This window comes from Colias philodice, chromosome 26 (assembly GCF_061535455.1).
Source record: "Colias philodice isolate Cphi_HAF_F1 chromosome 26, ilColPhil1 Martin Lab GWU primary, whole genome shotgun sequence".
In the NCBI taxonomy this organism is placed as follows: Eukaryota; Metazoa; Arthropoda; class Insecta; order Lepidoptera; family Pieridae; genus Colias; species Colias philodice.
The window spans coordinates 5,118,059-5,136,783 of record NC_143111.1 but is presented as its reverse complement, the minus strand read 5'-3'; the positions used below and the strand labels follow the sequence as shown (position 1 = coordinate 5,136,783).

The 18,725-nt window shown below is 34.4% G+C and overlaps 1 protein-coding gene across 1 annotated transcript; it reads left to right on the top strand.

The window, feature by feature from the left end:
• The first annotated feature begins 549 nt into the window (after positions 1 to 549).
• On the top strand, positions 550 to 17,952 carry LOC149476917 (hemicentin-1-like). The gene is made up of 23 exons (XM_089711337.1): positions 550 to 880; positions 1,596 to 1,828; positions 2,355 to 2,477; positions 3,571 to 3,666; positions 3,921 to 4,049; positions 4,983 to 5,151; positions 5,459 to 5,637; positions 5,718 to 5,799; positions 5,865 to 6,049; positions 6,321 to 6,544; positions 7,054 to 7,250; positions 7,453 to 7,624; positions 8,094 to 8,194; positions 8,770 to 8,929; positions 11,021 to 11,142; positions 12,373 to 12,513; positions 13,556 to 13,696; positions 13,793 to 13,923; positions 14,623 to 14,847; positions 15,562 to 15,712; positions 15,813 to 16,516; positions 17,112 to 17,279; positions 17,583 to 17,952. Exons 1-23 carry the CDS (start codon positions 550 to 552, stop codon positions 17,829 to 17,831), a joined length of 4,413 nt encoding a protein of 1,470 aa, XP_089567463.1. The 3' UTR covers positions 17,832 to 17,952.
• Positions 17,953 to 18,725: the final 773 nt, after the last annotated feature.

Here is an 18,725-nt window from a genome sequence, read left to right as displayed (position 1 = left end):
ATTTAATTTTTAAAAATTAAGTGGAGCAACTTTCCCTTAGTACATTTGTATTATTTACATATAGGATGACAGGATGCATTTGTTTGCACTACTAGACCAAGCCCTTAAGTGCGGAAAGCAAACGTTTAGATTCTAGGTTTCGAATTTTTTTATTTTCGACGTAGAGCCTAGGGGCTAGTAAGAAAGTGCGCGCACGTAGCGACGCAACTCCCCATAGAGTTGATGGGAGAGACAAAATAGATACGGAGACAAAAGTTGCTCTTGCGCGCTAGCTATGAGTTATCAATTCGTAGCGTATTCAAATTTTGTACAAACGTATTTTATTATTATCTGTGACACTTGAGATTTTCCGCCTAAGCCATGGAACATCATTGAGGAGAAAATATAGTGTACTAGAACTTCATCACGCAATTTACACAATACACAACCTAAATAACAGCGTCATCAATATAAAAATGTACAATATCTCTAATGTAATTTTTAATGCATACGTCAATTTTATCATAAATGCGTGTCAAAACAAGTTCGAAACTGATTTGACAGAATAAAATGACATTTTATTTAAGTGGTGCGCAATCGGGAAAAATAGACACTCCCGGCCGGCGCGCCGGCGATTTGATTCAAATTTTAATATCATTACTCATGCAAGTTATCACTATGAATTTAATTCTGGAATTTTCTGTTACAATAATTTTAATCGTAATAAAAGCAGTGAATAGTGAATTGAAAAGTAGCTTAACTTTTGTTATTGACGATACCGGTACTATGATAAATGAAATTGAACAAGTTAAGTTAAGAACTAAAGAAGTGTTAGAAGCAGTGTTAAATTCTAAAAACTCTGATATTGGTAATTTTGTTTTGGTTACCTTCAATGATCCAGGTCAGTAAAGTAATAATGGTTTCATAGAATTACTTTTTCGGTACTTAGATAATCAAAATTCACCGATTGCTATTATCGTAAATATTATGTATTTTGACGAAAAACTAAACTTAAATTACTTATAAAGTCCCGGTTAACAAGTTGGAGCGTAACAACAATTTTAACCGTTAGAAATCGAAAGTTAAGCTAGCGTGGCCGGTTTAAATTTTTGAGAATCAATTTAATCAATTTTTTCATGATTTTTCTAGCAAATTGACCTGCACCATACTTTTAATAATCATTTTCAAGCTCACTTTATGGAAAACTGCAACAGCTGGTACTTACCAAAAAAAATAGTTGTTCTGGTTACTAAAATGCAACAAACTTGCTTTTTTTTAATTTCGCCCATTTATTCTTGCTACGTACTTTTTACCGATATGAAAAATTTCATTTCTAAAGGAACTTTGATCAACTAGAAAACTAGATGAAGTAGAAGTTAGTAGTTATGTGTGACACGTTGTATACACTAAAAATGGCAATAAGAAAATCGGGCAAATGCCAGACTTATGTAAGAAAGTGAGCGAGATGTAATATGTTTTACACGTGAGAGTGAAAGAAAGCGGGTTATAACCAGCCGTTGCGGATTTAATAGACTGTTGGTGAATAACCCGTCTATCCAAAAGGATAGGTGGGTGGGTCAAAAGATACGTCATTCGTCTACAGTAATGTTTTGCAGTGGTTCAGTTTCGTGTGAATACAACCCATGAAGATGAATTTATGGAAGCACTTGATGAGATAGACGTCGATGGAGGCTTAGAATCATGCCCAGAAATGGCAATGACAGGGATTTCATTGGGAATCAAATCTAGTAATCCGAATTCTTTTGTTTACGTATTTACGGATGCATCTGCAGAAGACTATCATAAGTATGACGATGTTGAAAGATTGGCTTCAGTATCTTCGACGAAGGTTTGTTTGTAAAAATGATCGTTATATTTTTAAATATTCTTGATACATCCAGGTATCCAAGTGTATAACCTGTATAAAAATATAACACTCGCAATGGGCCGTTATACCTACCGTCTCATAGGTTTGGTTCCAAAGAAAAAAAAAGAATCAAAATTATTATTTAACGTTCAAGCTTTTTTAAATCCTATAATATTATAAATGAGAATGTTTGTGAGGATGGATGTTTGTTACACTTTCACGCAAATACTACCTACTGAGCCGATTATAATGAAATTTGGTATGTACTATGTACTAAAAGACCCAGAATAAGATATAGGCTACTTTTTATCTTCGAAATCCCACAGGAACACGGGCGGAGCCGCGGGCCGACGTTTAGTCTTGAAATAAATATTTAAAATAGTATAGCCCTACTTCTCCATTGGTGTAAAATTTAGAAACGAAAAAAACTATTTTTATTTATTACCTATTTTTTTAATGTCTTGTTCATATAATCGTCTGCAGTGTAAAATATATATTTAATTTTTAGGTGACGTTCTTATTAACCGGTGATTGTGAGTGTCGAAGTTGCGAGAATTATAAAGTCTATAATAAATTGGCCAATGCGACTGGAGGACAAGTATTCAACGTGGAAAAGAATGAGATCAAAAATGTTTGTAACTATTGTATAAACTATACACTTCCTTCTGAAGTATTGAAATAATAATATTAATAATCATGAATATCAGGCGTTTTCGTTTTTATGACTTTCTTTAAAATATTGCAAAGTCTGTTTAAAAAATATTTTTTCTTATATCTATCAAGTATTTTAAGTTTTCGGATGGTTAGTCTCTATGTTATAGCTAAATCCGGGCACTCCTAGGTTGGACTGGTCAAACCTCAGGTCTGGCATAATGACTTTGACAAAGCCCAAATGAAAAAATTTCGCCCTTTTACTAAACAATTTTTGTCAGTCGTTTAGCTAATAGTAGGGGAGCCCAGGATGCTAAATGTGGATTTACTCGAGCGTCACGGGAACCTATTAGAATTGGTAGATTAGACCATAGCGAGAAAAAAAGGTCCTATAATGTTTTCACTTTTAGCGGTGGGGAAGGGTTTTTTGATTTTTTTTAATTTAAAAAAGAAAAAAATTGGCTTGGAAATACTCAAGCGCGTTAGATATTGATATTTTGCATGCTCCAGGACGTCACTGAAAAAAAGTATACGTTTTTCTGACGATTTAAGTGGCGATTTAATCGCTATGAAGAAAGGGTAAAAAATTAAAGTAATATTATTCGAGCGCGTCAGATTAATATATGGGGGAGTTAATTACAATATAAGAAGTCCCCATTTCGCTAATCTGACGATTCGAGCTCCACCTTAGGGAATTATGGATTATTCAAATTTTCCAGCGGGGCCCCTGAGCGCACCCACCAACCATAACTGCTCATATTGACTAGAGGTACTAATGAATAGCTAAGGTAGCGTCCCTTATAGTAATCTGACGCGCTCGAGTAAATCCCAAAATCCCCTCTTGGGCTCCCCTACTATAAGGCGTCTTTTAATGTGCGTGCGATGCCTATGCCGCATTCGCCTACACGCGAGACTGCTGCTGACTTCAGTCAAAGGGTGAAATTCAAATTTTTTTTTAAGATTGGCTTTTGCCAAACCTAACATAAACCAGTCCTTCCGCGAAGAGATTGTGTTTCTGGGTTTGACTATAACACATACATATAGTATATTAGCAATGTGTATTATATTTATAGATTCTCGATTATATAAGAGACTCAATTAAAACTACAAAATGTTTGGTGAGTCAACGACATTTCTTTTCGGAAGACCAGCGAAAATTCGAGCTTCGGGTAAGTAATCGAGATATCAGTATATACCCTTTATTATTTTATTTTTTGGAAGGTTTTGAAAAAAAAAATAACGACAAAAATAATTGCTTATTAAAGAAATATATTAGTTACTTACTTTAACTAGCCGATAAATTAATGTTTGTGTATAACCTGTCTATCCCTTGATTATTACGTCTTTTACCAGATGCATTTCTTTAATGTACGAAGCACCCTTACCTTCACTAAAATTTTAATAAGTATCAATGTGTTTGCAGTTTTTAGTGGATAGTAAATTAAACGAAATAACGCTATCATTAACTGGTGAAAAGCCCCAATTAAAAGTATTCTTCTCTAACGGAACCGAAGTAATGACCAGCGTGTTGGTTACACTAAGCGAAACCCTGGTAAGTGACTACCTATAATACAATAATTTATCTGTGCATGTATAACATTACCACTTCTCGTAATGGTGAAGGAAAACATCATTAGGAAACTGACATGTCGACATATTTATGCTTCGATCGGTTATAACAATTATTTGCTGTACATTTTCATCACATAATTTTGATGCTATTTTATTATGCTCCTCCCTAACAGATATTTTTTGTTCAATTATACATATACACATATGTATAATTGAACTCGTTCTTGTGATAGATATTTTTGCTAATCTGCAAATAGAAATATATTTATGCTCGTCACTGTACCCTCATAGCAGTTCCGTGTCCCAGCAGTGGCAACGTAAACGGGCTGATGATGATAAAGATGATTTGGTACAGTTTAAACATGTTTTAATAATATGTATTAAATTCGTAATTTCCATATCACTTTATCGTAAAACTATAGTTTAGTAATATATATGTAAAGCGGTATATAAATTTAACTACACTTAATATCTGATAACTACTTTTCATGCCCGAGAGAATTCCCTTTGAGCACGCGAATCGAAGAAAGAAAATTTTAGACACATTGTGTGTTTATCTCTTTTTTGGTTCCCAAATATATGAAAAGCATTATTTTACGAAAACATAATATGGTTAACGAACCTTACATAGAACATAGATATTATAATATTTGCGCGGTCAAAACTGTGTTACGCGACCCTGAACGTAAAGGGAACGTGGGCGATATTTAATCAGTACAATTCTAAATAGCTAAAATTCGGCGAACTACTAAAAGATGATAATAATAGTTTATCATTTCATTGTTGAAATGATTTGCGCAACTGCACGGATTAAGTTGTGCGATGGATAGAAGCTAATTTTTACTACGTATGTAATAAAAATTTACTTAGGTGTAAAATAAAAAGTAACTTTTATGATATTGAAATATTTCAGATTCTGAAAATGGTGAACGTAGTCAGTGAAGAGTACATAGCGAAACTGGAAGTAAATGGTAAAGAAGCGGATCTTAGTATAAACGCAGCATGTAACTTCGCATTCCAATATGGATTCTCACAGATACCAGCTAGTTCAATGGATAAAACTGTATACCGTCCTACTTCAGGTACTGATAATAATTTAATGTTTTTTTAGAAGCATGGGTTAATCTTGGGGACTTGGAGTAATATTTTTTTACTAAGAAATATTATTGTATGTATAGGTATCAAGTTCAGTTACAGTCTCATAAAGGTACTTATGCCCGCCTAGCATTAATGTAATAATAAGGAAGAACCTGACTCCCGAGGGAGGCGTGGCGACCAGCTCCATCTGCATATATTAAAAAAAGCACTTAAAAACAAAACTACTAAAAAGGTTTTTCAGGTAGCTTTGATATAATATATATGATCACAATTGTCCACATTATGTTACAGGTGGAAAAGAATATTTATCAATACAAATAACAAAACAAGACGATGAAGTCGAACTGCACACTGCCCAAATTCGTGATGTTTTAGGGAACATAATAATGAATTTAAAATTAAGGTTGGTCAAAGAAAAGTTCTATGTGACAGAAGAGTTTATGCCTCCAAATCAACCTTTTAAAATTGCTGTAAGTAAGCTTAAGATTGCAATGTCAACAAATACAGAATAAGAATTGACTGCGTAATTTAATATTTTAATCGTTTTCAGGTTGTAGGAACATTTAAAAGTACTAATGAAGAAATTACGAGAGTTGCTTTACCGACGATTGAACCATCCAAAGTCACTCCTGGTCAGTTATTTTAAGATACTGCCTTGCTGTGATGTTTGATTATTCCTTTGAACACTCTTTTATAGTTACAGAAAGCAAAACAGAAGAAACAACGTCAACCACGGAAAGTAGTATAGAGATGGCTCCAAATATAGATGAAATAAAAATTGTGAATTCTGATGATAATGGCAAAGTTTCAATAGAGTGCATAGTTAGCAGTAATCCTAAACCAGATATAGAATGGATGGATAAGTACGGTAACACGTATTGTGTAAGTAAATCTACTTATGATAGGTACTTTTAAAGAGCTCACGCTTGTTCACGCAAGAGAGCAAGCTTCAGCTTTCTAGCTATCACGGTTTATGAGATACAGCCTGGAGACAGACAGACAACGAAGTCTCGGTAATTGAGTCCCGTTTTACCCTGTGGGAACGGAACCCTGAAAAAGGGAAGCATCTTAATTTTTTGATAAAAATATTAATAAATAGAGATTAATAAATGTCAATGTGATGTAAATAGTCATGTTTGTTATAACTTTTTAGGGTTTCGACGTTCATTACGATGAAAGTAATCCCATAATAAAAACAAATACTGTTCTGAACACTGAAAGCCAAGAGGATAATATCTTTACATGCACCGCAACTAATGGACTAGGCACTAAGTCTAAGTATATTGATTATGTTTCTCCAAAAGAACTACCAGTTATTGATAAAACTGTTAAAGAATACTTCAAAAACAAAGATGAAAGCATTGACATCAATTGCAGGTATATTAATTTAAGTGAAAATAAACTTTCAAGTAAAATAAATGAAAGAAGAAATTCATTTATAGCCATAAATTAATTTCTTCTTGTGACGTCATGCTAATGATATTTTCATAGTGCAGGTGTTTAAGTAATTGTTATCAATATTCAAGCTTAACGGGCATGATTTAGTATCACAACCACCATCGTTAGAATTATCCGTTTCTGTAGCAATTTTGTGTTTATTGTTTGAGAAACAAGCCTTCACAAGCAACCCTCCTTGCAATTAGACACAAAAAGTGCATGTAGACACTTTTTGTGTCTAATTAATTTCAATTGAGACATACTCGAAAAGTTTTCAGTAAATGTAACTGAAACCATAAGTTGAAGACACAGTATTGAATAAATATCTTACAATTATTGTGCTAATTCCGAACTGCGGATTAGCAACTGGTCTTCCTGTGATCAGTGATGGTGTGCCGTGTCGGTCACTTGTTTTACTCCAATTTCTATTGCGTCAAATTCAATTTCAGAGTCATAAAAGGTAAGCCAAAGCCTGTCATCACTTGGCACTTCAAGCAACAAAAAAAGTTTGCATACGTAATATTATCAAGTACAGATGAAAACTTGCACATTGACAATTTGAATACAGATAATGCTGGCGCCTATAAATGTGTCGCGGAAAATTCTGTAGGAAGTGATGAGCACAAAGTTGAGGTGCAAGTAACTGGTAAGTAAATTTAAAATTATAAGGTGATAGTAATCATGCAAAAGATGTTATGAAATTTGATATATCCGATCACCGATACATTTTTAAACAGAATTCAACGAAGGGAGGTGGTTCTAAATTGAAAATTCAACTGCAAATTACTATATTTTGTGAATTTTGTTCCGTATGGAGTTTAATTTATCGCTCATGTGGTTTGTTTAAGAACCTCCGCAATTTACACCAAAAGAAACAACACTAATAAAGGCGCCGGCTACGATAGTTAACTTGGACTGTGTCGTCAGAGGTTGGCCCAAGCCTCGCGTGCGCTGGTATTTCAATGATAAGGAAATTGTGAATGGAGCAAGATATCTTATTCATGACAATCATACTTTAAGGTTAGTCCATCCTATCCTACTATCCTATCCTACTAATATTATAAATCCTACTTCCTACTTAAATTATAAATGCGAAAGTTTGTGAGGATGGATGTGTATGTGTATGTTTGTTACTCTTTCACGCAAATAATAATTTAACTGTATTAATAATTTTGTTACCTATCATGATTGTAATTGTTTACTTGTTTTCTGTGTTTTTATCATTGATGTAAATTGTATTGTGTTCATTGTATCTTGTGGAGTCAAATAAATGTTTTTTTCCGATTACAATGAAATTTACCACACAACAGGCTAACTTGGATTAACATAGGATAGGTTTTATCCCGGATATCCCACGGGAACGGGAACTATGCGGGTTTTTCTTTGAAAACGCGGGCAAAGCCGCGGGTGGAAAGCTAGTTCTAAATATCTTGTTAAGTGGTATATGGTCATTTCAAATATTTAAAATGAACAACCAGCCTCTTTTCAGCTTCCTATCAAAACCAAAAGACACCGGGAAATTCAGATGTGAAATTGTGGGTGTCGTCGACAATAATAATATAATTTATAATGTGGAAGTAAAAAAATTTGGTAAGTATTCCATTACAAGTTTGAATTGGTGGACTACATACATACTGAAGAGTGAAGTCCCATGTCCCCAAGTAGTAGTGGGATAAGGGGCAGGTGCATTATGCATCTGTTTCACTGATCGATTTTCTTTGATCAATTAGACAAGGTGATCAGTCTTCTGTGTCAGCCAGACCGAGACATTATTTTTTGTCTTCGTCTCCACCGGGAATCGAACCCAGGACCCCTGGGTGCTACGCTCATGCGTCAACCACTGTACCAAGGAGGCCGTCGGTTACTGAAGACGCATAATATTAAAAAGCTTTTGTGCTTCGGTGCCATAGATTAAACATGATGTCGGTGCTTTGACGTTGTTTATTCGACGTTTGACCCAACTACCCTCACTTTATAGTTGGTGACTGACTGTGATTTATTATCAATTGACTTCACCAATTGCACAGTGTGTAGAATTACACACAGTACATTCTTATTAAATTCAAACGAATATTTCAATATTATTAAATATTACGGATTATTTATTACGGATAAATAATAACTAATATATTTTTAAATAATACATCTTTAAAAATATTTTTCAGCTCCTCTCTTCATAACGCCGCCGCTAAACACCGAAATACATTTGCCTATTGGTGATACTACAACTTTAGAATGCAACGCAGGAGGGATCCCTGAACCTACTGTTCAATGGAGTTATGTTAGTTTTGACTCTAAAACAAATGCAGCAATTAACACTGATAAGTAAGTGACCATTATGTTATTTTGACAGATTTTTTTTTTTTTTTTTTTTAGAATTTCCAACAAAGAAAACATAATAATTTATAACGCGTTTCATTAAAGAAACGAATTTTCAATGGCGGCCAATGCTGACACTGACATATGGTAGGGTCAGTAAAAAAGAAAATAAAAATGATGTAAATGGATAATTATTTTATTAATTATTTCAAATTGTTTATTGACAAACTTTTTTGTTATGGTATTAGTGTATTTATATGAATTATCATATTTACGTATACAGAATGCAAAAAAATCCCCATAATACTTGTAACGAGCCCATATAACTGAATAACTTTTCCCAAAGGACATATTTTGTCAAATTCCAATAAAACATTATTTACTATCGCTTAGACTAAACTATTATAGGGAAAATCAAATAAATTTTAGTGATTTAACTTTTCCCTATTTTTTTTGCATGCCGTACGGCCGTGTGTAAGCGAGAGGGAATGATAAGCGCCGCCATTTAAGATTCGTTTCTTTAGTGAAATGCGTTATAACAACTTAACACTAACAGCCGTACAAATAAAAACTTGCTTATTCAAACCTTGTGCAATGAATAGATATGATAAGAATAAATAAAGAATAAGGATGTCATAATTTCTTACAAATAAATTTGAAATAACGTCGATGTAACTATGCTCACGCTATGCAATAGGCGCGGAGCGGCAACGTAGCAATTCTTTCACAAAATTATGAAAAACATTGAAATTGTCTACGGTTAAACCTTGGTGCTGTCATTTTGACGCTCGTTTGACTTCGTCGAATTTGTTGTGAAGTTTCATCATACGATGTTCTGTTTATTTATTTTTTAAATATTTATTTGAAATAATTTAAATATATCATTAAATATGCAAGCAAATGAAAGAGAGCGCTATCCAATATCCGGAGAACAGAAGATAAACCCACCTTGAGATAGAGAGTTGCCAAATAACTGGTACTCAAAACATACAACTCCAAGCTTAGAAGATTTATATTTTCAACGAAAGTTTATATTATTGTGATAAGTTTAGAAATAAGTGTTTTATGTATGTATGGTTTGGCGCATGTCGTGAATAAATAAATCATTATAAATATCGAAAGGGTTTTTCATAATTTCGGATATTTTGACATTTCATACAAAATTTTACATTTCAATAGGTACGGTACGTAATGAAATTATTAATTTGCTCAACTTTTTCTACTTCTCGTATAACTATCATTGCTATTATCTCAAATTTAGATTGAAAATAGGTTCTAAAACTTGTATAACACAGCACAATGTACTAAAAAATACGTTATAACTCAGTTATGTCAGACTTATACTAGGGTGGTAGCCGGAATAAGGACGAAATAGCATTAGTAATGAATACTTATTACGAAGTTATACTAGGTTTCGTTTATTACGTGTTTATTTGTATGATTTTTCCTTATTCTTAGTTTATTCTTTTCATAAAATGTTATAACTCGTTTATTTGTACGGCTGTAAAATTGTTTATCGTATAATAAGAACATATGGTTCTTTACTTATAGGAAACTACAACAATCGTACAAATATATTGTATCATACAGATAAATGTTTTCATGGAAATAAAAACATAGTATAGGGTCTTTCATTAAGTAGGGCCACTTCGTTTATGTGACATCTAACCAAATATATATTTTATTATTCATCATCAAATTACCATGCAAAGTTACACGAATGTCCAGCAGGCACAAAGATTAAATTTTATTATCAAATAAATGTTTAAAACATTTGTGGAAAATATTTATAGAAAGAAAGAAAGAAAGAAAGAAAATACATTTATTTGTACCGATGCACATTAATATCGATTATCGAAAAAGGCCCGAATTGCTTCGAGAAAAGGATGGTACGGCCGTGCCGCTTTTTTTTTGCTCGACTTGGCGGGGGCACTGCCGTGCCCCCAGATACTTTCTAGACTCTAAGAGCACACATAGGCCGATTAAGAAGAGCTGGAACGTCAACACATGCTAAGCTCATGTGTCAACCACTGTACCAAGGAGGCGGTCAAATGGAAATTCATTAAATATCTATTAAATTACTCAATTTCGTTCCAGGTCAAAGAATGGCAATAATTTGGTCCTAACTGGTGATGATATTAATAAAGAAGGATATTATATATGTAATGCGAGCAATGGAGGAGAACAAATGTCGATCACCTTTAAGGTTTTTGTTGGAGGTACTGTACTATTTGATCAATTATCTATACTAAAAATATTGAGCTGAAGAGTTTGAAAAATATAGATCTTTTCCACTGGATTTGTGCGTGATCCCTTAGTTTATATAGATCAAAGTCGTGCTAGTTACACTCATGAATGACTTTGAATTATTTTAAGTTTGCTCGATTTGTGACCTCTCGGATTTGCAAAAAAAAGTTTCAAATTGAAAAATGACAACAAAAATGTATATTCAGCAAAGCCGGGGTGAACAAATAGTTGTTTACGTTCTCATGTCATAAATTTGACAAATAAAAATTATATTTTTACGGATTTAAAAAGCGATTTATTAATTATCCACTGAATTAAAAATGTCTGAGGTGTCACATGTAGGACACACGATTGCAACGAAGTTCCTTTCGTTTTGAAATAAGTATTATAGGAGGTACAATTAAATAAATAAATGAAATAAGTGAAGGAATGCTAGTACACTTTTACTATAGTGCGTTATGCGTAGCGCTCTCTGATCGCTATGGGAGCGTCCATAAATAATTACAAGAGGCGATTTTTTCAATTTTTTGTCCTTCCCTTTCCCCCTGGTGAGATGTCGTGAGATTTTACTTAACCCCCTCCCCCATCCCCCGTGAGATTTTTCAAAATGTGGGTTTCTTATCTAAACGTATTGATTAATCATTGTAAAAAGAAAAAAAAATTGCTTCGTGCTTTTATTTACGACTAGTAGTTAAAACTAGAAATTAATGTTGCTGAAAGTTATAAGTGTAATAAAAAAATTGATTCTTTGTAAAGTAGGTTTACGATCGAGATGTTTACGTGATAACTAAAATGCAGTGGCAGCGCTCGAGATGAGATCTCTCTCTCTCGTTATACCTGCGATCGCGCTCGTGAGGTTTTGGTGTGACACAAGTTTCTGAACATGTCACCCGACTAAAACGATTTTAAAAACGTTATCACGTCAAAATTAACAAGATCGTAACCGTTGTTTAAGACTTTGCCTATACCCCCCTCTCCCCAACGTAGGGTTAGATGAGATTTGACTCGACCCCCTCCCCCCTCCCCCTAAGACACCTCACGTAATTAATGGACGCCCCCTATGCACTATAGCAAAAGTGTCGTAAGGATTTTACTTGACACTCGCCTGGCTCTAGCGTACCGCGCGATAAGAAACTTCGTTTGAAAAAGTTAAAATTAGTTAGGTACCTCGTTTCAGTTGCATGACTAAAGAAATGTTTTAGTTCCGCCTTGGATTGTTAAACCACGTAATAAAACGATTAATGCAGTAATTGAGGATCTAAGGCTAAGCATACGTTGTGAAGCTTTTGGTAACCCAAAGCCAACAGTTACATGGCAAAAAAACGGAGCCGACCTTGCTACTGGTAAGTGTTATTTATTTATTGAGATTTCTAATGCAATTCTTCTTGTTTATGCCCTATATCCCATCCATTAATGTGCTTGTAATCTATACTTAATATTATAAAGCTGAAGAGTTTGTTTGTTTGTTTGAACGCGCTAATCTCAGGAACTACTGGTTCTTTCGGTGTTAGATAGCGCATTCATCGAAGAAGGCTACAGGCTATATATCATCACCGTAAGACCAACAGGAGCGGAGCAATGCGGGTGAAACCGCGGAGAACAGCTAGTACATAATAATTTATAAACGTAGAAGCGAACAAACCAGCAGTTAAAGCCGTTCCGCGTTAAGGTGGGTACTGAACGGCGTTACGCGGCGTAATGCTACGTGTTACACCGCGAGCCTTCGTGCAGTCAGTACGCCGTGTTACGGGGAAACCAGCGAGCAACGAGCAGCTCGGGAGCGCTCCACCCGGCTGTCGATTTTTTGGGCGAATCCTTTGAATGTTACGCGGTTCGGTCAGTACGCTCCTGCAAGTCATCGAAAGCGCACGGGCGTTGCGAGTGAACAGTGACAGAGAAGAGCAAGTTTTGTAGAACCCAGCTCATCTAGAGCATTATAATAAACTGAAGAAAGAAGACGCTTGGAATAGATTGCCATCTTGAGTGAACTAACGGCGAAAGTGGAGCACAGAGTTTTGACGAACATGTTACGCCGTTTGTATTGATACCGCGAATGGTCCATTACACCACGTAACGTTGGTCAGTACCCACCTTTAGAGAAACATAGATTTAAACCATTAACCGAAAAGAGTCAACGTAACCGACTAAACGCAAACAAGCTAAATAAGCTGACTTCAAACGAAGCGTACGTGTATGCCGCTTTATATATAATATGTCTTCTAAGTTAATAAAATAAAAATAAAAATCATTTATTAAACAAGGTTCCTTACATCAAAATATGTAATTTATTAATGTGCAGTAGATCCTTTCAATCTGAAAATTTAAACTTAATAAGTTGATTGCTTGCTTGCTGATTGAATAATTTAACACGTTAACTTATTTTAGGTATGTATAATCTTGAAACCAAGAACAACCTGTTAATTATACATTATATAAATGATGTTATTGAAATCAGTGGCAAATACACCTGTATAGCAACTAATACGGTAGGCACGGCATCTGAAGATTATGAAGTCCAGGTTTTAAGTGAGTAGAATTTATAATTGTTTCTCAGTTACTTAATAAGTTGAATATCGAAGTATTTCTTTATTTTACGATCATTAATTAAATAATAAATAACAGGTAAACCCACAATTATTGGAAGTGTAAAGGAGTTATGTATAGAAAAAGATAAACCAAAACCACTTTGGTGTAGCACTGACTTTCAGAATGCATATAAAAGGAGAGACAGCAAAATAGTCTGGTTTAAAAAGGTAAATACTACAAAAAAGTCAACTATATTCTCACCATGTGAAGGTAAAAAATAAAGAGTGACCCTACGATCAATGGAGAGAGCAAGGCTTAGAATTTCTCCGCGCGACGAGATCCGGAATCCATACTTAATATTATAAATGCGAAAGTAACTCTTTCTGTCTGTCTGTTACTTAATCACCCCTAAATTACTGAACCAATTTTCATAAAATTTGGTATTGAGATATTTTGATACTCGAGAAAGGACATAGGCTACTTTTTATCTCGGGAAAATGACGCAATCCCGGAAATCCCACGGGAACGGGAACTATGCGGGGTTTTCTTTGACTGCGCGGGCGAAGCCGCGGGCGGAAACCTAGTAAGGAAATACGCGAAAGAACCAAGATAACTAATTGCTCTTAAATCTCAAAATTTAGATGGCAGTGGGCAGGCCACTGACTCGCGGAACGGATGCTTTTGCGTTTTTGTTCTATTCATTTGTGTATTTTATTATATATACTATAATATAAAGCTGAAGAGTTTGTTTATTTGTTTGAACGCGCTAATCTCAGAAACTAGCTACTGAACCGATTTGAACAATTCTTTCGGTGTTAGATAGCCCATTCATCGAGGAAGGCTATAGGCACCCTAAGACCAACAGGAGCGGAGCCACGCGAGTGAAACCGCGGAGTGCAGCTAGTTAATTAAATGTTTAATTACAGGACGAATATTTTATAACGGATCCATTTACACTGAATGGGTATGAACACGAAGCAATGACGTATATATGCCGAATCAGCTATTCTACAGATGGCGGAACAGAAAATTTCGCAATAAACATTAAATTGTGTTTTCCGCCAGAGTTTTACAACGACGTACCAACACACGGAAGATATGTCATGAATAGCTATTTAGATTGTAGAGCCAAAGGGTCCCCTCCTCCAACGGTAGGTATACAGGGCTACTGGTAATTAGACCGGATCCTTTTAAGAGGTGGTAGGGGAGGTTATTTGCAACAATTTGACTGTATATTGTTATATCCGGAAATGGCTCATTTTTGAGATATTATTTTTGACGTGACAACGTCTTATAATTCGATAGAGCCGACTGCACGCACGAAAAAACATGACTCATGCGGCGTTACCTCGCTCTGAGGCGTTCCATTTAAGGCTTGAAGTGCGAGCGAGAGCGCGGAACGAGCGACAAAGAAGCACAATCGGACGTTGTCACGTTCGACTATCGTCAGTTATCCGACTTAACAGACAACCAATTTTTTTTAAGAATAGATATGAAACCGCCCCTAGTTTCTAGATGGATCCACATTAATACGCTATTATTATTTATTATTAAGAGGTATAACAAGGTTTCCCTAAAACTGTAAAGAAAATTAAAATCTATTCATAATTTTTTTTTTAATTTCATTTTAAAGTAGTGAAACTGGATTTTCTTAAAAAAATCATATCTCAAAAATGAGCCATATCCGGATATAACAATATGTACAGTCAAATTGTTGCAAATAACCTCCCCTACCACCTCTTAAAAGGATCCGGTCTAATTACCAGTAACCCTTTATTATTAATATCATTACTTTACGTACAATTTAATTGAAGATTATTATAAAAATAATTAAAAAGTAGTAAAAATGATTAACGTATTAACAGATTACGTGGTATAAAAATGGCAAGAGACTGCCCGATATGACGGAAACATTGAGAGCAGATGATGAGGCCACATATAGATGTGAAGTGACCAACAGTTTTATCTCAAACACAAATCAAGTAAAATTCAGGGAATTCAAAGTAATTCGTGATGGTAAGATTTTGATTATAAGCCTGATGAAAATTTTTTCATTAATTCACAAACTACATTGAGGTTTCTTATGAGAATTATTAACTTCTATTATTATTTTCAGAATGCGTCATAGATATCAAAAAGTATTCAAGCAAGCAACGTCCGTTTCTCTCGAAAAAAAACCAATTAATTATTCCAATTACACATTATAACGTGGAAAACGATTTAATCCGCATACCTCGAAATAATAGAATTTTCTTTATATGTCCCAATAACTATATTAAACTCCGCGGTCGTAGTTTACTTGTAAACAGCTTGCAAGCTAAATGCAGAATGGACTCTCAATTTGAAATAAGACACAAAACTACCAGGGGCAGGTCAACAAATGTGTATGATTTGGAGTGTAGTGAGGAACCAAAACCTCATCTTCGTAATCCGAATATAGTATGTAACTATTTGGACGATTATCAAATGATTAATGTGGGATTTCAATTGGTATCATCTTTTCAAATCATGTATAGTGTATGCTTTAACACGGTTACCAAGGAACCAACTTACGCACAATATGAAATATATCATTTCGGACATCGTACTGTGAGACATTATGAATACGAAAACAGCAAATACACGAATGACGAGGCTGAAGTTTATGATTGCGACTGGCAAAGAAATTTCTTTATAAAATCGTTTGGGTTAAACATGTGCTCAAATAAATGTTGTTATATAAGAAGACAATTAGTAAATCCTCAAGATTTATATCCCAGTTATGAAGCAGCTGCCTTCAATAACATTAATGTTGTACCTCATTGGACTTCATGTAGTACTGTAAGTAGATAGTTATTTCCTGTATGTTACTAATTACCTTTACAGATAAGTATTCTATACTGTATGTTTTAATAGATATATATATATTACTGTAAAAGTCTGAATTGTAAATCTTAATATTCCAAATCTAGCCGTCCTCGAAATTAATTTTCCTATCTCTATTAAGCAGTCCTTTACCGGCATTTGAAGCTGTACTGAAAATAAAACGACATTTGGAAAAATCACTGGTCGGGTCCGGCTCCTCCTTGGTCAATTTCTTTGTGTTGTGCTTGTTACTCACACGGTATTCTCTAAATTAATCCTATCCTACTAATCCAACTAATATTATAAATGCGAAAGTTTGTGAGGATAAATGTGTATGTGTGTGTTTGTTACTCTTTCACGCAAATACTACTGAACCGATTACAATGAAATTTAGCACACATATAGAGGATAACTTGGATTAACACATAAAATAGGTTTTATCCCGGAAATCCCACTGGAACGGGAACTATTTGGGTTTTTCTTTGAAGACGCGGGCTGAAAGCTAGTCTACACTAATTTAGCTGGGAATATGACATCAATTCGACCAATAACTTGTTTCGATTATATCTAGAACTGGAACGAGATAGAAGAACGAATCCTAGCTAAAGCCAAGACAAATGGGGAGAAATTCGAAATATGGACTGGCATTTATGACCACCTAGAACTCGGATCGTATGGATTAATTAAAAAGCCCGTTGCAATTCGAAATACCAAATTCATGCCAAAACTATTATGGAAGGTAAGTGCAAAACAAACATCTAAACACATTTGTCGTTTTTCAAAGAAATTTTATATATTAAAATTAAAAATGTAGGTATGTGATTTAAAAATAGGTGTACATTTTGTATGTTATAATCACTTGTTATGAAGACATAGGCTAAGAAAAATGCAAATCAAATCAGTTCAGTAGTTCCAGTTATTAGGTAGTTTCCGCAAAAATCGCACACTACCTTTAAAATAATACTTATTACATTTAAATAACTAACTAGTATACTCAGTTGCACTATACACCACATTCATCTGTATTTAACCCGATTTTCAGGTAGTACATAGTAAGATATTGCGCGCTGCTATTGCTATAATTCAGATCAATTCACCAAATATACTTGATCCTAAAGAAATAGAAGATTACGTGATTTGCCCGGATATCACGGACAAAGTGAAATGGATGCATAACCCCGATTGGAAAGATCCCAGCAAAGGCTACACTTATATCTGCGGAATTAAGGAATTTTTAAAAGCATTTAATGGTATAATCTTCTTGAAGGGCGTGAAAAGGACTTTAGTATGAATTGTAAAGTTTTAGGCACTTGTGTGCAAATTATTTTTCAATTTTAATTATTACTATATAGATCTGTGTCCGTATTGATATTGTATATTTATGATGAAGAATTATAAGGATTTTTATTAAACGATTCTTATTATTTTAGTAATAGCACCATTTGTTATAATTTCTGGATTGTTAAATTGATTGAATGAATTGAATGAAATCAACGTTACATAGAGTGACAATCTACATGCACCTTAAGTTAATAATATATAAGTAGACATGTGTTGAACAAGCTCAATCGTAGACCATATTAACACTTTTGTGGAGCAACGCACCAATACTAACTACAATTACATTAAAAATAAATACCCTCTCCATACTCAGACATTTAACAAAGATCAATCACATGTCCGCCAATGATTGGGGTCACTAAATGATACGCTAACCATATTTCATTGCAGCTAACTCTCCTAGTGTTTCAGTTCCGCCTTGGATTGTTAAACCACCTAATAAAATGATTAATGCAGTAATTGAGGATCAAAGGCTAAGCATACGTTGTGAAGCTTTTGGTAACCCAAAGCCAACAGTTACATGGCAAAAAAACGGAGCCGATCTTGCTATAGGTAAGTGTTATTTATTTATTGAAATATTTCTAAAGCAATTCTTCATGTTTATGCCCTATATGTGCTTGTAATCTATACTAATATTATAAAGCTGAAGAGTTTGTTTTTTTGTTTGAACGCGCTAATCTCAGGAACTACTGGTTCTATTTGAAAAATTATTTCAGTGTTAGATAGCACATTTATCGAGGAAGGCTATAGGCTATATATCATCACCGTAAGACCAACAGGAGCGGAGCAATGCGGGTAAAACAGCTAGTACATAATATAAAAACGTAGAGGCGAACAAACCAGC